Genomic DNA, 22,185 nt, shown 5'->3' with positions numbered 1-22,185 from the left:
GTGACCAGCTCTCTCAGGTCACTGGATTCCAAGGGAAATGTTTCCCCTTTGCACATTGAACCTTTTAAAAGACCACAGTAACTTAAAAGCATTGTTGATTCTAAAACCAAACAAAATGGGGAGAATTATCACTGCTGTGCGCATGTGGACATACCTATTTTCCAATAATTAGTACTGTGAAACATAATAAACCACACAAAAGAAAATGGGAACTGTAGTTGGAAAAACTTGACAGGCTGAGTTAAGCGAAGTCTTTAAGTCACCTACTTGACACTCTTTGTTTTTAAGAAACACCTCCCTACACTATTGAGATTTCAGGGGAAAAATATGATCCCCATTTGCAAGACCCGGTTTCTGTGTTTCACACCCAGTTTCAAGAGGGTAGAAGAATTTATACCACCTACAACTAGCAGCTGTTGACATTTATTCCCATATTTCCTCTCTTGTTCATAAAGCTCTAGGGTCAATGAGGTAGTCATACCTTGGTTCTCAAACACCTTGGTACTCAAACAACTTGGAACCCAAACACTGCAAACTAAGTGTTCCGGTTTGTGAACCTTTTTTGGAAGCCAAACGTACTCCATTTTGAGCGTTACGCTTCCAATCTGAGTGCCACACTTCCACTTTGAGTGTTACACTGAGGTCTGTCTGGTTTTGCTATTTATTTAGCATTTTTGTTTTTGCGGCTTTTTTGTTTTGTTTTTGTGACTGTGTGGAACCCAGTTCAGCTATTGATTGATTGATTGATTGATTGTGTGACTGCAGTACACTGTTTATTGCTTTAATTTTATGGATCGATGGTCTCGTTAGATAGTAAAATTCATGTTAAATTTCTGTTTTAGGGGTTGTTTTTAAAAGTCTGGAACGGATTAATCCATTTTGCATTACCTTCTATGGGAAAGCGGGCCTTGGTTTTGGAACGGACTTCCGGAACGGATTAAGTTTGAGAACCAAGGTACCACTCTGATGGATCACAGAGTGTCAACGACAAGCATCACATTACACTGAACTGCTTGGCATGTACCTATGTCATCCCAGTAACAACACTCCCCACCTGTCATTAAAGAAGAAAGAATACAAAGACATAGCTAAACTTACAATATAATGTGCAACTCGGCCCTCAATGCTTAGTTTTCTAGAGGAAAATCTGGACAGAACTTCATTATGGGTAGTTTTCATTTTATACTATACTGTAGTCATATGGCACAAAATGTAGGTACTGTATCTCACTGCAATGGTACATAAGCTAAGCTAATTCCATTTTACCAAAATTGGAATGAGTTAAAACAGGTGGTGGTGGTGGTTTAGTCGTTTAGCTGTGTCTGACTCTTCGTGACCCCATGGACCAGAGCACGCCAGGCACTCCTGTCTTCCACTGCCTCCCACAGTTTGGTCAAGCTCATGCTGGTAGCTTCGAGAACACTGTCCAACCATCTCGTCCTCTGTTGTCCCCTTCTCCTTGTGCCCTCAATCTTTCTCAACATCAGGGTCTTTTCCAGGGAGTCTTCTCTTCTCGTGAGGTGGCCAAAGTATTGGAGCCTCTGCTTCAGGATCTGTCCTTCCAGTGAGACTCAGGGCCGATTTCCTTAAGAATGGATAAGTTTGATCTTCTTGCAGTCCATGGGACTCTCAAGAGTCTCCTCCAACACCATAATTCAAAAGCATCAATTCTTCGGCGATCTGCCTTCTTTATGGTCCAGCTCTCACTTCCATACATCACTACTGGGAAAACCATAGCTTTAACAATACAGACCTTTGTCGGTAAGGTGATGTCTCTGCTTTTTAAGATGCTGTCTAGGTTTGTCATCACTTTTCTCCCAAGAAGCAGGCGTCTTTTAATTTCATGACTGCTGCCACCATCTGCAGTGATCATGGAGCCCAAGAAAGCAAAATCTCTCATTGTCTCCATTTCTTCCCCTTCTATTTGCCAGGAGGTAATGGGACCAGTGGCCATGATCTTCGTTTTTTTTATGTTGAGCTTCAGACCATATTTTGCACTCTCCTCTTTCACCCTCATTAAGAGGTTCTTTAATTTCTCCTCACTTTCTGCCATCAAAGTTGTGTCATCTGCATATCTGAGGTTGTTAGGTTGCATTAAAAGAATTGATTAAGTTAAAACCATTCTGATTTTATCTACAATTTGCAACCATCCAGAAACTGGTTATACACTGCAAATAAAGGAGCTTGAAGTTTTTCTGTTCTGTAGAGATGTGTAATTCCTCCCCCTCCCTCCCAAAATAATAATCTGAAGGCTTCCATAAAATCAAAAAGAGAGAGCAATAATGTTAGGTGAAAATTGGTTTTCAGGATTTTCTTGCAGTTATAATTAAACTTTTGTTTTTTAGCTGATTTTAACGCCACTATTTCACACACTTGAAAAATGTGATTCTAAAGCTTTCCAATAAGAAGATGAAGTTACAAATATGCCAGGTATTAGGAAGAAATGCAGCGTTTCTGGCAAAGTTTCAGGGTAAGGGCAAGGGCCTGGAGCACAAATAAAGAAGCAGAACCCATGTCCTCATGATTTCGCTCTTCGATGCTCTGTGGCAACAGGCCTCTCGCTGTCTGCTAGAGTGACTTTACATAAGTAATTCTGGCCAGCCAGGAAAGTGACCTCTGTTTGTTGTTCCTGGGCAGGCAGGCCTCTATTTGCTTCTCTGCTTCCAGTTCACATGGCCTCCCCTTTCAAATTCCAATTCCAGGACAAACGTCATCCGAGGAAGAAAGGCACTCCACAATCGGAGACGTGCCTAGCATTTCTCTCGCTACGGTTAAGCAGACTCTGCTTGCTTTCGACAATCACCCAATTATACCAGGATATTTTTTTTTATATGGATACAGTATGTGGTCATTTGCCCAGCAAGTATTTAAGGAAGGTCACATATTTAAGCAACGGCAAGCTATTAGGACACATTCTGGAAGGCCTCAAAATGAGTACTGTTATAAAACGTAACTCTGGCATTCTTGCAAAAAGATATAATACACCACTTTAACCCTGACTCCCTTCCCTACCTCTTTTCGTTCCCCTTCTTTTTTTGGAGGGGGTAACCCGAGCACAAATGCAACTCTGTGCAGGTACACAGGGTGCCCTAAATGTACAGTCAGCTCAAGACTTTAAGAACACAGCATAAACCAATTCAATGAAACAGGGAATCCAGAACAAACTGTATCCTCTCAACCCAGTAGGGTGCAGAACATCAATGATTTCCCTTCTTCTCTTTCCATGGTTCATTTTACATATCATAAATCCCTGCATATTTTACAAAAACTGTACCATTCAGTATTCCATTATTGTTGTTTAGTCGTTTAGTCGTGTCCGACTCTTCGTGACCCCATGGACCAGGCACTTCTGTCTTCCACTGCCTCCCGCAGTTTGGTCAAACTCATGCTGGTAGCTTCGAGAACACTATCCAACCATCTCGTCCTCTGTCGTCCCCTTCTCCTTGTGCCCTCCATCTTTCCCAACATCAGGGTCTTATTCCATTATTACATCCATCAAAACTTGCTTACACTGTTGAATTTATCTTAATGCTGCCAGCGTTTTCAGCTGTACAGAATTATTTCCCACATATTGAATAAATGTTTTCCAATCTTCTCTAAATGTACCTCTACTTACGTTCACCTCCAGTTACGTATCCTTTGGGATACGTATGCGGCAAACCCGGAAATATTTTTCCAGGTTTCGCCACGGGCGCATGCACATAATCGCTCTACCGCACCGAAGACGCATGTGCAGAAGCGGTCCCTCCAGTTGTGGAAACCTCAGGATCCGACCGGAGCTCCGCAACGGATATCGTCCACAACCAGAGGTACCACTGTATGTACTTCTTGTTCTCTTATACTATATGTTAAGTCTGCGAGATGTTTGGGCTAACAAAACACAGGCTGCAGTAGTGGCATACATAAATAACCTTTTTTGTTACCTGGGAACTTCAGTCCGGAGTTATCCCAAACAGAAAGGACTCTGGTTTCTTGGTGGGGGGGGGAGTACTTTTAAACATTTATTTTTTCCAATTCATTATGGATCATTTCCCAATACTCTTTTACCCTTTTACAAGTTCACCACATGTGAAAGAACCTTCCCTCCACCTCTTTGCATCTCCAGCACTTATCTGATTCGGACTGATACATCTTCATAAGCCTACTCAGAGTGAAATACCATCTGTGAATCATTTTCCGGTAGTTCTCCTTCAAAGGATAACATGCTGTAAACTTCAAGTCACTTTTCCAGAGTTTTCTTCCGAAGTTAAAATCTACCGTATTTTTCGCCCTATAGGACGCACTTTTTCCCCTCCAAAAATGAAGGGGAAATGTGTGTGTGTCCTATGGGGTGAATGAAGGCTTTTGCTGAAGCCTGGAGAGCGAGGGGGGTCATTGCACACCGACCCCTCTCACTCTCCAGGCTTCAGGAAGCTATCCGCAAGCCATGGGAGCCCAGCGGGAGTTCCCGCTGGGCTCGCAAGGCTTGCGGGCAGCAGCCTGTTCTGGGAGCTGGGGGGGGGAATAATTTTTTATTTATTTATTTCCCCCCTAAAAAAACTAGGTGCGCCCTATGGGCCAGTGCGCCCTATAAGGTGAAAAATACGGTATATTGCGTCCTATATCTATTGCCCAGTGTGTCATTGTGGCTTTAACAAGCTCGTCTTTTGATTCCCAGTCTAATAACAAATTATACATTTTAGACAAAAGTGTCTCTTTGTTTTGCAGCAGTTCTTTTTCGAATTGTGAACGTCGGTCCGCAAAACCATTTTTTTCTATCTAATTTAAACATTTCATGTAACTGATGTTATTGTGATACAGTGGTACCTCGGGTTAAGTACTTAATCCATTCCGGAGGTCTGTTCTTAACCTGAAACTGTTTTTAACCTGAGGCACCACTTTAGCTAACGGGGCCTCCTGCTGCTGCCAGGCCGCCGGAGCACGATTTCTGTTCTCATCCTGAAGCAAAGTTCTTAACCCGAGGTACTATTTCTGGGTTAGCAGAGTCTGTAACCTGAAGCGTATGTAACTCAAGGTACCACTGTACCATCAATGTTCAAGAACTTTCTATCCTCCAAATGTTGATGGACGACAACTCCCATTGGCCATCCTGGCTGAAAACGATGCGAGTTGGGAGTCCAGCAACAGGGTCACAGGTTCCCAATCCCTAATCTTTTGGGCAAAAGATTCCTGCATTGCAGGGGGTTGGACTAGATGACCCTCATGGCCCCTTCCAGCTCTACCATTTTATAATTCTATGCGCTGCCTCTTAAATCAGAAGCACTGTATCTGAATGCCCAAATACACCCCAGGAAAATTCTTCTAGCTGCAGCGCATTGACTGCTTCCAGGTGCTGAAGTCCTGGAGCAATGCAAGTCAGTATTTGAAACGGGGAAGTGGGTGGGACAGGCAAAACAGATGGTGTGGGCCCTTTCCTCGAGACTGGCATAACTGTTGTGGAGATATCATGTCTTCTGCGCTTTCTAGGCCGCCTCCCAGCCCCTGTGGCTGGGTGGAAAACACAGCCACACAAAAGCAGCAACCACGCAAAAGGCCACCATTTCCTCTCTCACAAATATATACAGAGCATTTGTGGTTTCACCCTATGTCATCTCTGCATTTTTAAAAAAAGAGGTTCCCGAGCGTCCAATCAAATCAGCTGTTATGTTCTTCAATCCTACTCCTACTGAAGTCCATAGAAAACTCCCAACAAAAGAATTGCAGCCTTAAGCGTTCACAGTGCGGTGAGCATCGAGGTGCTCAATGAAAAGGGCTCTTCCCTGGAATAAATAAAAAATGCCAGTAGGTCTCACGTCAAGCAGTTACGTAATGATAAATTTCATGAGAGAACTTTTGTGCCTGTGCACTCTGGGCATATGGAAGCAGGGTGAAGATGCACATACAGTGGTACCTCGGGTTAAGAACTTAATTAGTTCCGGAGGTCCGTTCTTAACCTGAAACTGTCCTTAACCTGGAGCACCACTTTAGCTAATGGGGCCTACCGCTGCTGCTGCTGCACCGCCGGAGCACGATTTCTGTTCTCATCCTGAAGCAAAGTTCTTAACCCGAGGTACTATTTCTGGGTTAGGAGTCTGTAACCTGAAGCATCTGTTGCCTGAAGCATCTGTAACCCGAGGTACCGCTGTACTGTAAATGAAAAGTGTTTCATAATCCCACTGCTCCCTTTAAACAAAAATAATGGGGGGGGGGAACGAACATAATTTTTCTTCTCTTCCCTTTCTTTTCTGTTCATGAGGAATTGGGGGAATAAGCTCGTTTTTATTCCACTTTGCAGCCAAGGACCCCTGAGCCCATGAACCAGAATTACAATGCAAGAATTAAAATACACGCGAAGAAAACAAAACTTCCATCAGTCAAATGAAAACAAGAGAAAATGCCAACATCTCTCAACTAACAAGAGATAGGCAAATCTCAGGAGCAGGAAGAAGTCTCTCATCACGCAAGCACACACACACACACACACAGCTTTCCCATCCATGCAGCAAAGATAAGCAGATTGTTCTTCTGCTGAGCATCAGAATGTTGACTGTGGTCAAGAACTGGAGAAGCTGCAATGCCCCCTCAAATAAGTCTGTGGGCTGCTCTTTTCCTAAAGGATGGAACAAATCAAGGGAGTCAGTTCCTGCAGCCAGCACAGGTACATCACTCAGGTTGGTTTCGGGCAGATGTAGGAAGCCCCTCTTTCTCCTTCCACCTGAAGAGCCCAGCCAGACCGCCATGGCCACAGCCTGTGAGGAGCAGCATGACTGCTCCCCTTACAGGCTGCAGCAGAAGCAAGCGAGGACCCAACTTACACCGAGCAACTGATCTCTTGGGTGTTGAACAAAATGCAGTTCTGGGAAATAGAGCAAAGGCCCAAAGAGTGGGAAAACAGGGCAGGGGAGACAACGCGCGCGCACACACACACCTACACTTTTCCTGAACACATCGGCAACTCCCAGCTGTTGGCTCTTAATAAAATAGTTTGTCCCCTCGGGCAACTCAATTTGGACAGATTGTAAAAGAGAAAAACTCTCGCCCATCCCCAGCCAGCTGCACCAAGTTGCTTCAGCTCCATGTGGCCCGTCTGAAGTTCAGAATGCTCAAATTCCATAGAGGCAGCCTGGAGATAGAAACGGCTTGAGCTGTGGGGGAGAAAATCACATGCACACACTTTGTGAACTGTCAAAGGAGCAGGTGGTGTGGAAGTGGTATAGCAGGGTGCTTCTGCACTGGACCCACGGGTCACACTGGCCCTTCCAGTGTGAATACTACCAGTGTTAGAAACTCAGATGTATAAGCTAGGCACCAAATAGCTCCAATACACCAAGGTTGCAGTTGTCATTTTGGGGCAAGACCACTCTAAAGTCTTATTTTTCAAATGGTGGACAGACTGTGATTGATTCTCAGTTAAACATCTGACCAGCTCAGATGACAGCCTTGAGCTACTATGTAAAGAACTTTGAGAATTTAAAGAAGGTCACTTGATCCAGTCCATGTATCTATTGGCTTATTCCAACCTCTTTTCCTTAATGGTGACTGCTCCTGCTCAAGGCTGCACAGAAAAAGCAACTGGGTTCCGGAAATTCATCCCAATTGTGCAGATAGAAATCTACAGGAGGAGGTATTTGTGTGTGTAAACAGTACAGATCCAGTGATCCACAGATGGTGGAGATTCCAGGCGCCATCCTGGAGCCCCAACATTTTCACTTGGTCACAAGTGGTCAAAAGTCAGGTGCAAAATGTGTCTGGCTGGCACCTGGCTAATGCTGAACACTGAATGCTATCCATACCAGTAATTCAGCGACTAACATCCACATATGTTTCCCTGCACTTCTACTCTTGGCTCACAATGTCTGACCCACCATTAAGCACGGGACAGAAATCACAGTTCTTTCTGAAAATTTTAATATGGGAAGTGTCATGGTCACAGACGATGTCCCTAGGAAAGCGACCACAGCTAGCAGAGCCATTTGGTGAAATCATAATCGTAGCATTGATTAATAACAATCCAATTTTAATTCAGCACCACTGCCCCTCTAACATCCAAGGGAATGGCTCAATTTCACATTGCACAGGCCCGGGAAATAAAGAGCTTTGCATTTATTCATTTTTTATGTATCTAAATGCTGCCGTTTTCTAGATAGGCAGACAAGGAATATATATGAGCATCAGACAAAACGGGCCAAATGAATCAATTAGCAGAAGCTCCAAATCAACTGGATTGTTCTTAGCAGCTGGAAATCCCAGCACCAGCTTCCTTTTCCCTAAGAAATCATTAGCATGTGCTCAATTTTGGGAAAGCGTCTTTTGCAGGCTTTCTCAATTCCCTGCAAGAACTGCTTGCTATCATCTTCATAAGTACCCTGCTTATGCTTCGTAAGTACCCTGCTTGTGTTGCATCTTGTTGTTTTGTCAGCTCCAGTAGCCTGCCCTCTACACGTCATATCCATGGGGTGAGCTACACAGAATCTGGAATTGTAGAAGAGGAGCTATGAACAAATAGGGACCCCTTCAGATTGACCCCACTTGTGCATTGGCAGAGGGCATGGCTTGCGTGCACACAAACACAGACACAGACGCACAGGATTCTAGGGCAGGGGTAGGCAACCTAAGGTCCATGGGCCGGATGCGGCCCAATCGCCTTCTAAATCCGGCCCGCGGACGGTCCGGGAATCAGCGTGTTTTTACATGAGTAGAATGTCTCCTTATATTTAAAATGCATCTCTGGGTTATTTGTGGGGCCTGCCTGGTGTTTTTACATGAGTAGAATGTGTGCTTTTGTTTAAAATGCATCTCTGGGTTATTTGTGGGGTCTAGGAATTCGTTCTTCTTTTTCCAAAATATAGTCTGCCCCCCCCCACATGGTCTGAGGGACGGTGGACCAGTCCCCAGCTGAAAAAGGTTGCTGACCCCTGTGCTAGAGGCAGGCTAGCTCACTCATTCAGCCACTTCACAGGTTCATTACCAAATGCCTGCTGTGTGTGACTCTTTGCACTGCATAATACAAACAAAGGGAAGAGTGGTAATAATCCAATTACCAAATGGTTTCTGGGGGTTGGGTTGGAGGAACACCTTATAAAGTACTCTTCTGAAAGCTGTGAACCTTCCCACATAACCCTGGAGAAGTACACAACAGTAGTTTACCTACGTTTAGCAAAAGGCAACTATGGAGTAGCCGAAGTGAGAGAGAAAATTCCTTCTCTGCCCTGTTGTTTCCTGAGAGTAAGTTTCACAGAACTCAATGGGGTTCAATTCCATGTAGATATAGACATATAGACACACACAACTGCACAACTAGCTGGTCACAAAAAAATAAAGATTTCCTAAAATGCATGTGAAGTATAATTGCACCCTCTGCAGCCACTGTCTCATTAAAGGCACTGCATGCAGCTTATTTTAAAAATTAAAAAATAAAGCTTCAGAATCACATGTACGGCAAAGGACCACTGTGGAAAACTGCTACAGTTCCCATGGCATCTCTGTGTATGTCGCCTATACAACCTGATATAACACCACAGGATTTTTCTTTTCCAAGACCTGTGTGGTTAGATGAAAAACAAAGGCAATATTGAAAGCTTGTAAACAGCCACCAGTCCTGTTCCCTGCAGAATTTCCTCCAGACAACCAGGTAAGGGGGCTATAAAAGAGACAGGAGATTCTTTTCATTTTGGGCAAGTGTACCGATGTAATATTTTTGTGCACTAGCTTCATTTGCAACATATTTAAGTATGTCCCACAAGCTGCTCCTGCTGTTATATGTATACAAGCCCCACTAAGGCGCACAGCAAGGCTTTTAAAATGTTTTGTTTCTTGCCAGTGGTGCGCCTCCAAGATGAGTTGGCACCTGCCAAGAAACACAGAGGGCATCACGCATACGAGAATGACGTTCGTGGCTCTCTGCATCACACGCACGCAGAGAATAGATCGCGAACTTTCAGGAAATTCCCACCCATCCCCACCCCCCCATTGCAAAACATCAAAATTTGGTGTGAGAATCATTTGGCAGAATGAACTCAAAGCAACAATATCTATTTAGGCAGTCGAGCCGCTCTGCATTCCAAAGACGGTGAGCAGCTTAGGATATATTTTTCTGCTCTCCAATCTTCAACTTAGCTTTCTGGTTTTAAATTCTGGACACCCCAACACCACATGGCTTCAAATATTATTATTTAAATATGCAAGAGGTTCAGTTCTGCCTCTTAAAACAAAATATATACAGTGGTACCTCGGATTACATATGCTTCAGGTTACATACGCTTCAGGCTGCAGACTCTGCTAACCCAGAAATAGTACCTCGGATTAAAAACTTTGCTTCAGGATGAGAACAGAAATCGTGCAGCGGCAGCAGGAGACCCCATTAGCTAAAGTGGGGCTTCAGGTTAAGAACAGTTTCAGGTTAAGAACGGACCTTTGGAATGAATTAAGTTCTTAACCCGAGGCACCACTGTACCTTCATGAGACGGGGGGGGGGGACCTTTGTATTTCAGCAATATAGAAGTAGAAAGATTGTCCAGTATCAGTGATGGAGATCATTAAACAACTTATGAAATGGGAATGGTTACAGGCAGCCTTTTAACGTATATTTAACTGCACATTAGCATGTAAGAACATAGAAGCCACTTGTCTAGGGATCAAAAGCTGGCATCCTTTGGGCCAAAGCCAGCCCCATAAGTCATGCCATATGTTCAGTCCCCTAGCTCTAAATAGGGGACCATGGGATAGCTTATCGTCTTTTGCTTTAGCAGCTGATAAATGGAGGAATAGGGGTGGGCAAAAGTGATCCTCTGGAAAAACTAGGCTTGGTAGTAGTAGGCTTGGATGAAACCCTCCACCCCACCCAAAAAACCAACCACATATCAGATACATTCAGTGATTCCGTCAAACATGTTCAGTATCCCTATCGTGCCATAAGGAAGATTTTAGCAGCAAAGAACAACTCCAATAATCATCTACAGAGTAAACTCATGAAGTTTAAACCTTTGCTAAACGTATTAGCTCAGATTACAACACATGCAAGTCAGAAGCTACAAATTCAATAAGCAAAGGGATTTTCTGTAAATCATCGTTAGCAATGATATTAAGGTTATTTGCAGTTTTCTAGGTCTTATAGCGTATGATCGTCAAAAAAACATTTTTACACCCTTTTTTCATATATCAACCAAGACATAAGACCAGCAACGCACAAAAATCAAAGTGGAATAAACATGATCTGTGCCCACGTTACGTAAGTGGACTTAAGCAACTTCTTTTTGCTTTTTCATGCCTTCCTATTCCCCACTATTATTCCATAAACCTGAAACATTTTTCACCTCTCCTACAAAAGTTTATAGCATCTAACAAAAATGGAATACACAATACAAAAAGATATTGTCTACAATAAATCTAGTGCTTTTGTGCATTTCATAGATCTCGCTGGCCCAACTTGCACAGTATGATAAGCCATAGTTTCTTTCCAAGCATTTTGCACCTGGCTAGCTACCAGGTCCCACCAAGTGAAAGTGTCCGGGTGCCAGGATGGTACCTGATGTCTCCACCATCTGGAGGGGAATGAATGGGAAGACTTGGATCTTGCCTGTTTTCACACACACTAACAACACATCCTGCAGAATTCTATCCATTATATGTTATCTGCACAATCAGAATGAATTTCGGAAACCAAAAAGTCAAATCGAAAAATACAACTTTTGAGCTGTCTGGCCCCAAAAATGGCAACTAGACAATCTGTTTTGGCAACTGCAACCTTGGCTTATGGAGCCATTTGGCACCCAGCTTATACATCCGAGTTTCTAACACTGAGTTGATGCCCAATAGCGGCAAGTAGCTGTGAGCATCACTCTGGGGCACTGTGGGAAATTCAAACAGCCCTCAGCCACCCTGGTAAGCTCACTGCAAGAGGGGCGTCAACAGCATAGGACAGGGTCTGCTGATGCAACTGGGGTCCCACTACCAGAAGTCACTGTGCCAAGTACACACTCTCAAACCTCATGCCTGATTTGAGTCAGAAAGATGGAACTTTGCCTGAAGAGCTACCACGGATCGTGTGTGCAGCAAGGCTCCAGATCCCTCTTCAGGGACATAAGAGACTTGAACTAAATCAGTCCCTTGCAACTGGCAAGCAGTGGGTTACCAGCATTTAATTTTAATTTTTAAAAATTTAATTTTCAAACTGCCCTTCACAAACATCATCACCATGGCAGTCTACAAGAAAATATTATTCCGAGAGGCACGGCTGCAACGAAAATCTGGCATGCGTGCAATGGATACCGTTTTTCTACTACTTTTCAAAGATAGCAGATGCTGTTCACATCTTGCACAGAATTCCACTACACATCCCCATTTCTCAAGTCGTTACATCCAAATGGGATTGAGCCATGCAAAATCTTGACACGTATTAGAAGCCACAAATCAGAAAGCAACAAAGAAGGCTTCTTCTCCTGTTTGCTTTTTTGGTTTTTCTAACCTATTCCATGTGCAGATAAAGGTAAAGAGACCCCTGACCATTAGGTCCAGTTGCGGTGCTCATCTCGCTTTATTGGCCGAGGGAGCTGGTGTGCAACTTCTGAGTCATGTGGCCAGCATGACTAAGCCGCTTCTGACGAACCAGAGCAGCGCACGGAAACGCCGTTTACCTTCCCGCCGGAGTGGTACCTATTTATCTACTTGCACTTTGACATGCTTTCAAACTGCTAGGTGGGCAGGAGCAGGGACCGAGCAACGGGAGCTCACCCCGTCGTGGGGATTCGAACTGCCGACCTTCTGATCGGCAAGTCCTAGGCTCTGTGGTTTAACCCACAGCACCACCTGGGTCATGTGCATTCCATGTGCAGAGGGAAGGATAAATAGACCAAACACATTATCAACTTTTTTTAAAAAAAGGAAAAGGATGCATTTAATTATTCCACAAGTCACAGAGGTTCACATTTTTCTAAGTACGGAATATTTTAAGCTTTTTTTTAATGTTCTTGTTGGTTCTGCATCCTTCCGCCCCAATTTGAAATTGATGCAGAGTGGAATTACCGTATCAACATAATGCAATATGGGGCATCCATCACACTGGGTGGAATTCAACATCAAGCTAAGGCAATTGTTCTGTCTGGGCAACTATATCAGCTTGCCAAATGTTAACAATCGCTCCTCTCCTCCACTGTTTTGGGCGGTGGAGGGGGGGTATCCTCAGAGCCACTTATTTTGCAGTCGGGGGCACACAGAGGGAGAAGGCAGGGAGGCCCATTGCAGAAGCAGCCCTTACACAGGGCTTCCACAGAAGTGGCTTCTTAGGTATGTGAAATAAAGAACACTTTTGAATGAGCAAAGAAACTTCACCTGAGCAGCTGCTGCTCTTGATATGCCACGGCTAGGTTTCACAGGGGATACCCTGCGTGCAACAGAACCTGCCGAAACCCATTGCCACCCTTCCTCCCTATCACAAAAGGCCTCTCTCTCCTGAAGGTCAGGGGAACTCAATGCACCTCGAAGACTCGCAAAAGGTCTGCAGCTCCTACTCGCTCTCCCAGCATCCCACCCCCCATGAGCTGAAGCACTTTCCATTCCAGCACAGGGCACTTTGGAGCTCAACCTTTGCTGCGCTCTTTTACCTGGGGATAATTTTCAGTGACTAATTCCAGCTAAGTGCCGATTTCAAGCACCCAGAACTAATTATCCTTCCACGAAACAATGGGGAGCATTACTTCAGTATTTAACCTCTCGCAACCAGTTCTGTAAATAGTCATTCGCGTTGCCTTAACGCTAGCTACGCGATCAAGATTGCACACAAAAGCAAAGCAAAACTTAACCAAATGCGATCACGGCCCACTCTTCCGAACGGAACTAGCAAAGAGCTAAAGTCAAGAGAACCTCGCAACCCCTTCAGAAGCGCTGTCTGTGGCGTTATTAGACTTGGTAGCTCAAAGCAGCTGCCATACACCTGTTGCACTCCTCTGTGAAGTGTTCCAGGTTCAATAAGGGTTTAATGGAATATTGAGGCCCCCTCCAGACTGCTGTTTAATAGCAGCTGTATGCAGCGACATGGCAATGATGCATTAGTGCCAGGAGGGAGCACAAACTAGGTGTCCCCATGCAGGTGACCCCAGTGTGGCATGGCCCGATGCCCCTCTCTGCCCACCAAGGGCCCTGCCTGCCAGCCCGGCTCCCCCCGCGCAGGCAGACAGGCAGTTCGGCAGGGTGGAGTCACTCCAATGGCATCAGCAACTAGGCTGCCCCCCCCCACGCACAGTGCGAGCACAGCCCTCCTGCCCAGCATGCCCTGGGCACCAGCAAACAACGCTATGCCACTAGTAGGGCATCTGAAACGGATTTCTATCAGATCAGCCCACATTCTCAGTTGTTCTCTTATACTTTCTAAAGTTTCTGTGTCACTGCATCCCCACTTGAACTCTACCTATTCTGTTTTCTGTGTTTTCACACACACACACACACACCCCCAAAAATTGCTCACCCTCTACACTAAGTGTAAGATAGTTGCACTATGATGCCATGCTTCTATATGTACACTTTCAAGGGTTTGGGTTCAGGCTGCGGTTGCAGGGCTAAACCAGAGCTCGTTTCCACACACAATGGAATGCCGGCACCTGGCATCAATAGGAACTATGCGGGAGTGGTTACATCACATAAGCGGGTACATTTCGGCACATTATCTGAAGACAGCCCTGTTTTTAATGTTTGACATTTTATTATGTTTTTATATTTTGCTGGAACCTAGCCAGATGGGCGGAGTATAAATAATAATATTACAGTCGTAGCTTGGTTCTCAAACAGAATCTGTTCCGAAATCCGTTTGACTTCCAAAAATGTTCAAAAACCAAGGTGCAGCTTCCGATTGGCTGCAGGAGCTTCCTGCACTCCATCGGAAGCCGCGTCAGACATTCGGCTTCCAAAAAAAAGTTCACAAACCACAACACTTACTTCCAGGTTTGCAGCATTTGGGAGCCAAAACGTTTGAGTCACAAGGCATTCGAGAACCAAGATACGACTGTATTATTATTATTATTATTATTATTATTATTATTATTACCACCATCAAGACGCTCTTGCACCATAGCATATTAAAAGCGGGACTAAAAGGATTTGTAGTATAAAAAGTTGCAGATATTTAGCAGGAAACTTCAGGGCCCTGACCAACTGCAGCCAAAGCAGTATAATCACCCTGAAATATTTGCATGTGCAAATTGCATTGAAAGCGCCATCATGCATAAACAATTTGAGTCCACCACGAGCACAGGTGAGGATGAATGTGCAATAAGAAGGATGTCTGGAGGAGCCCTGAGATAATTGTGAACGGTTCAATACCAGAAACCAAAAAGACTGCGAGCTAAAACGGGATTTAGAGCACAGTCCTAACAATGTTAAGTCCTGCTGAATTCAACAGCGCTCAAAAGTAAAGTAAGGTTCGTACTGCAAGCTTATGTCTTTCGCCTAGATCCGTATTTCCTAAAGTGTGGTACACATCGTCCCGGGGTACGCAAAAGGTTTTCAAAGGGGACATATTTCATTTATTAACTGAAAACAACTAACAGGTGGGAGCTGCCAGACTGGCTAATTTCACAGAAATCACTTAGAATGGTACCCTTATACATTTCTTTCTCGGAGAGCTAGTGGCTTACTTTAAATAATTTCTTTAAAAGCTAAGTTTGGGGCCTTTGCCATGAGGACATTTTCAGGCACTGTGGTGCCCAGAGTCATTAGGTTGGTGACTCCTGAATTACAACACCTAAGAACAATTCCAGAACATACTGAGAAAGATATCGGCTTAAAGGTCTTGTTGGAAGGGAAGAGGAAGGTTTTCAGTAGACTCTGAACAGTAAGAGACGGTGCCTGTCTGATATAATATGCCTGCCAGTGTGGTGTAGTGGTTAAGAGCGGTAGTCTCGTAATCTGGGGAACTGGGTTCGCGTCTCCGCTCCTCCACATGCAGCTGCTGGGTGACCTTGGGCTACTCACACTTCGTTGAAGTCTCCCAGCCCCACTCACCCCACAGAGTGTTTGTTGTGAGGGAGGAAGGGAAAGGAGAATGTTAGCCACTTAGAGACTCCTTAAAGGGAGTGAAAGGCGAGATATCAAATCCAAACTCAAAAAAAATATAGAATCATAGAATTGTAGAGTTGGAAGGGACCCTCAGGATCATCTTAGTCGAATCCCCTGCAATGCAGGAAAATGCAGCTGTCCCATAGGATGGAGATCGAACCTGCAACCTTGGCATTACCAGCACTATGCTCTAACCAACTGAGCTATCCATGCACTAAAGGGAGGGGATTCCAACATTGTTGAGAGCTAAGTACTACTTAAATCCGTTTTACCATGAGGTGAGGGTACCTGGAAATGCCTAAGTATGCCAACAGTCCTAGATTAGCTTGCCCTTTCAGAAGAACTGGCTTGCCCCATGGATAAGTCCCCCTTACGTAGTCTGCCTTGGCACTTCTGCTAGCAGAATGCGGTGGCACCCAGACAAAGGTTTCACAAGATCAACTTTCCCCATTTGGGTCAGGACCAGCAGCTTGTGGTTATAAAAAAGAAAACCCCACAAACCAGAAATGCCACAATTTAGGTAATAATAATAAAATTTTAAAAGATACAGAATCACAGAATCAAAAGGTAACCTAAGGGTGATCTGCAATGCAGGAACCTCAGCTAAAGCATCCATGCATAGCTGTCAACGTTTCCCTTTTTTAAAGGGAAATTCCCTTATTCCAAATAGGATTCCTCGCAAGAAAAGGGAAAAGTTGACAGCTATGCATCCATGACAGATGGCCACCCAACCTCTGCTTAAAAATCTCCAAGGAAGGAGAGTCCACCATCTCTCGTGGGAATCTCTTCCACAGTCAAAACAGTTCACCCTGTCAGAAGGTTCTTCCTGATGTTTAGTCAGAATCCCTTCTTCTACAGTGGTACCTCGGGTTACATACGCTTCAGGTTACATACACTTCAGGTTACATACTCTAACCCAGAAATAGTACCTCGGGTTGAGAACTTTGCTTCAGGATGAGAACAGAAATTGTGCAGCGGCGGCAGAGCAGCAGCAGGAGGCCCCATTTGCTAAAGTGGTGCTTCAGGTTAAGAACAGTTTCAGGTTAAGTACGGACCTCCGGAACGAATTAAGTACTTAACCTGAGGTACCACTGTAACTTGCAAGCCACTGGTTCGGGTCTTAGGAGAAAACAAGCTTGCTCCATCCTCCATCTGACAGCCCCTTGGACGCTGTATTTGAGGAATCATTTGCATGGCAGGGGGCTAGCTTCTCCTTTTATTAATCTAGGGACGCGGGTGGCGCTGTGGTCTAAACCACTGAGCCTCTTGGGCTTGCCGATCAGAAGGTCGGCGGTTCAAATCCCCGCGACGAGGTGAGCTCCCATTGCTAGGTCCCAGCTCCTGCCAACCTAGCAATTCGAAAGCATGCCAGTGCAAGTAGATAAATAGGTGCAAGTAGATAAAACGCTGCAGCAGCGTTTCCATGCGCTCTGGCTTCCATCATGTGTTCCATTGCGCCGGAAGTGATTTAGTCATGCTGGACACATGACCTGGAAAGCTGTCTGTGGACAAACGCCGGCTCCCTCGGCCTGAAAGCGATATGAGCACCGCAACCCCATAGTCGCCTTTGACTGGACTTAACAATCCAGGGGTCCTTTTTCAATCTCTTGTGTTTAAAAAAGCATACCCAAAGGAAGATTACTTTCTGCCATTACAGTTGTCAATGTGTATTATTTTTAAAATATTCCATCTCTTATAGCATCTCAAAAACATATAATCCACAGAATCCGGTAGTTCTCATGCTCAGCTGAAAGAAATATCAAGTAAATGCAATTGTATTTCCCTTTTATTGAAGCCTTGTAACCCTTGCTTTTTATTTCCTCCGTTCCCCCTGTTGTCCAACCCACCAGTTAACATTGCAGGGTAACCTGAGCAAAAGAGAAGTCCCTTGTCCCCAGTGAGCTTACAATCTGAAGTTCCGTCTACACAGTTATCCCCACAAACCTCAAAGTTAGGCCTTTTTCTTTCTGCCGGTTTAACACACTACCCCTTACAGTACTTTCTGCTGCATACAGACACCCTTATTCTTTTGAAATAAAGGTCTCTAGATGTTTTCGGAGCCAACATTTGCTTCATTTGTGTTCTTTATAGTACCTAAAAAAACACACACACACAACCTCATCTACCTGAAAATTGCATTCTACACATCTAAATATATGTATGGAAATGCTTCACGTGGACAGAATGAGAGTTGGAAAGGAAACCGGAATTCTAGGCTGGGAAATGATGGCCTTACCAGACAAGATGATGGATCCTGGCCGCAAACAAAACTGAATGAAAGCAAGATCTAACCTGAATGAATTGGTGCATTTTCCCCTTCAATTTAGACAAATCCAGTCCCTCAAAAAAAGGAGTACTTTTTCACTGTCTCTCTCCTCCACCTTTAATCAGTTTTTCCAAGGCAAGAGGAGGGAGATTCAGGTTTCTACATCCTCCCCTTTTCCTCCTCCGTGTATCAAATGATGGATTCCCCTCTTGGCTGCTAACTAGATCAACATGTTGGATCCGAAGAGAAAGGAAAAGTGCCACATTCTCTGCTAGCCATCCTTTTAGACTGGCAAAAAAAACCACCCTATTGGGCTCTTTTCTGCTGAGAGCTTCCAATCAGCCTCCATTTGGCCAGAAGAGAGGACTGCAGTAAATAGGGAATAAATTATGCAATTCAGCCGCCACAAAATGCAACTAGGGAAAGAGGGGGGGTTGACATTAAACACTGCGATTAGCACCCATTGCCTATCTAGCCCCCTTTCCCCGACCACTCTCGAGAGGAAAAAATGAAGTCGTCGATAAAGGAACTCATACAAGTGGCTTCCCAAAATGCATTCTGCACCACTGTGCACAGAATCCAAACCCACAAGTCCTGCAGCCTCTGTAACACAGATATTTGCAGTGCAAAACAGAATAAAACCCAGAAAACTGAATCCGTATATCCATGCATAGACAACTAGATTCCTCCCCTAACTGCATGACCCACGCAGGATGGCTACAGTAGTTCCCACTTTCAACATTACTCTTACAAAGTTTGAAGGGGACGCTTGTCTACATTTTTATTCCATGTCCATTATCCTTCCACGTTTGCCCATCTTTTAAACCGTGTTACCAGCCTGAGGAGGACACAGAACCTTCTCCAGTACTTTTGAGGAAAAGATCTGCTCTGCCTCCATTTACACACATCCCAAACCAAGAAATCCGTGTTCCAGTATAAGAAAACGTAGGAGACTTCCTTGCGTAACTTTCTCAAATCCATTCCTAAAACTACACACACAGCTTGCGACGACGGGGGGGGGGGTAGGTCTGTGGAAAATGAGCTCAGCATTGGCATCAGAACAATACTTTCCCATAGAAACAGAGGCATATATTTAATTCTTAGTAACTCCACTCAAGTTTCACCTTCCATTCCCTCCAGATAATTTAAATTTTTTTAATGCAAAGTTTGGCTTAAATTTGCAAGGTAAATTGTCTTGCAGATTTGCATTTCGCCTTTTTGGGAAAACGAAAAAAAGAAAATATACAGCAGCTAAATGCATAAGCCCTTCAAAAGCCTTTATCTGCCCTGACTGTGCAAAAGGCAAAAAAAGAGCTCTGTAATCCCAGCAGAAGAATGCAAATAACGTCAATGCACAGCTGAACTGCAAGCCCTGCCTTACAGGAACTATGTGTGCCTGTGTGTATGTGCGTGAGTGTGTGCGCGCGCCAGTGTGTGTCTGCAAGGAGAGAAAAAAAAGGTACATTCTAAACAGGAAATGCAACTGAGAGCTATTCAAAGCCTCAAACTTCAAAATGCAATTGCATCCCCAAAATTGCATGCATGCAATTCCATAATGCATGGACGACTTTTTGCATATCTGCAAGGAACGCAAGTCGGAGCCTTACCTCTCGGCTGAGACATTTTCCCCTCTGCTTTGATGGGGGAGGGGAACACAAAAGACTTTGCCTTCTCTCTTCAGTAGCTAGTTTTGCAACAAAGATGAAAACTGCAAGCGCTCAGTCTTCATGCAACTGGAGTTTTTCTGACTCCCTGCAGCAGATCTCCTTGCAGAGGAAGGAACTGCAATTGCACACCTTGCAAAACAGATTGCAAAGTGGGTTTTCACCCCCTATTGCAATGGTAAGGAAAGCTCTGCTGCACCTACATGATGGGCCAGGACTGGCAGCTAAAAGCTCCAAACTTGGATCCGAGTGCCTTAGTGCGCAGACGTCCTTTCTACGAGCAGCGCGTTGGTTTGTGGGTAATGTAGTTCATCCGGACAGCCCATTGAGAGCTTCTTTAAGGAGACTCCGTTGTCTTCATGCTCGAGGAGGGAGGTGGGTGGGATTAAGATACACGGAGCCATCTACTTGGAGGCGACTGCTCTGCAGCGGGGGCGCACAGATCCCACTGGAAAATGTAAGCAGGAAATGGAAACGGCCGCGCACAGTCTTCTGCTATGTAATCGGAAAGCTGCAGAGAAGCATTGCCTAGCAGAGCGAGCATGCAACCACGTTGCGAGACTTCGTGTCTATCCAATGGCAGTTTCATAACATAGGAATTGCCGTACTGCAGTCTAGCAGTCTGCCTCCAACAGTGGCGACCCCTCGCCTCGCGTGGTAGTACATATACCGGGGAATGCTCAGCCTCTCGGAAGAATATTGTCACTATACAGAAATACCAGCATGACTAGCCATTGAGCATCTTCTGAATTAATTTGCCTTAAGCTTTTAGTCTAAACACATACATGCAAGCAAGACACACTGCCCAAGATAAACAGTGGCGTTTCCCTCAATAAAGACTTTCTTGCCATCTAAATGGAGGCACTCCGTATTGTTTGGTGACAATATTTTGAAAATGCAGGTTGTTTTGCGTTCTCTTCAATTACAGTGGTACCTCGGGTTACATACGCTTCACGTTACAGACTCCGCTAACCCAGAAATAGTACCTCAGGTTAAGAACTTTGCTTCGGGATGAGAACAGAAATCTTGCTCCAGTGGCGCGGCGGCAGCAGGAGGCCCCACTAGCTAAAGTGGTGCTTCAGGTTAAGAACAGTTTCAGGTTAAGAACGGACCTCCGGAACGAATTAAGTACTTAACCTGAGGTACCACTGTACTTTTAAAAGACTGGCGGGCGAACCAGGATTTCTCCGGATCAACAAATCTCCGGTCTTTTAATTTCTACTTCGCTGCTATTAAAAATATTGCGATTATGATTTTAAGTATTGCCCCGTGCCATGCATTTCAAACACATTGTAGGGATTGGACTAAATGACCCTCGGGGTTCCTTCCAAGTCCACCGTTCTATGGATCACAAGAACTGATCGCAACGCTACAGCTCCCAACACCCTCCACAAACTACAGTTCCCGGGTTCTTTGGAGGAAGTCATTTGCTCGAAATCTATGGTGTGCATGTGAGCTCAGTCACATGTATAGTTCTCATCCCAGGACCTGACTAAAGCTCAGGGATAAGAGTCCAGGGGGTAGGAGCTAGTGCACTCAGTGCCATACCCTAATGATACAGAGGTGGGGGCCTGCAGGGAGCGCGCTGAGCACGGCTGTCACGAATTGCTGCCCACAGGTAGAATTCGTGCACCCAGGGACAGAGCCAAACAATAAACAGAAGCCCAGTGCTAAAAGAGCAGAGCCTGTGTAGAACGATTAGTTATGCTTCCCAGTCTCCTGAAACTGAGCGATGCAACCATACTCATAATACCAGAGACCAGCACACAATTCAGACTCCCTAATAGGTAAAAGGTAAAGGACCCCTGGGCGGTTAAGTCTAGACACCGTCATGGAAGCCAGAGCGCACAGGAACGCTGTTTACCTTCCCACCACAGTGGTACCTATTTATCTACTTGCACTGGTGTGCTTTCAAACTGCTAGGTGGGCAGAAGCAGGGACCGAGCAACGGGAGCTCACCCCGTCGCGGGGATTACCTTTATTCCCTAATGAATCACCAGCACAATACAGAAACTGCATTCATAAGCAGGGACACCAGCTGCAACCTACATCTCACATTTTGCTCACATATATGCATCACATAATTAATTTATTAATTTTTATTTACAAGACATTTCAGATAACAGCAGGTCCAAGAGGACAGTCGGTGAATTTATGCCTGTTCTGAAGGTCAGTCGGTGAATTTATGGCAGCCAAGTCGAACCACACCTAAGACAGATCACTCAAGGAAGT

The 22,185-nt window shown here is 44.8% G+C and overlaps 1 protein-coding gene across 2 annotated transcripts in view; it reads right to left on the bottom strand.

Annotated features, from left to right (window-relative positions):
• The window catches only part of MAP2K6 (mitogen-activated protein kinase kinase 6), a 75,537-nt gene extending 55,192 nt beyond the window's left edge, over positions 1 to 20,345 (bottom strand). Inside the window, exon 1 of one of the 2 annotated variants that reach the window (XM_082212771.1) lies at positions 19,897 to 20,345. In XM_082212771.1, coding sequence (XP_082068897.1) covers positions 19,897 to 19,912 — 16 coding nt within the window. In that variant the 5' untranslated portion in view covers positions 19,913 to 20,345. Of the gene's footprint in view, positions 1 to 18,315; positions 18,561 to 19,896 lie in introns of those variants that run through there. The other variant, XM_082212772.1, reaches the window with a different exon arrangement.
• Positions 20,346 to 22,185: the final 1,840 nt, after the last annotated feature.

This window comes from Podarcis vaucheri, assembly GCF_965113315.1.
Source record: "Podarcis vaucheri genome assembly, chromosome: 2".
NCBI classification, from domain to species: domain Eukaryota; kingdom Metazoa; phylum Chordata; class Lepidosauria; order Squamata; family Lacertidae; genus Podarcis; species Podarcis vaucheri.
This window is presented reverse-complemented; position numbering and strand designations above follow the sequence as displayed.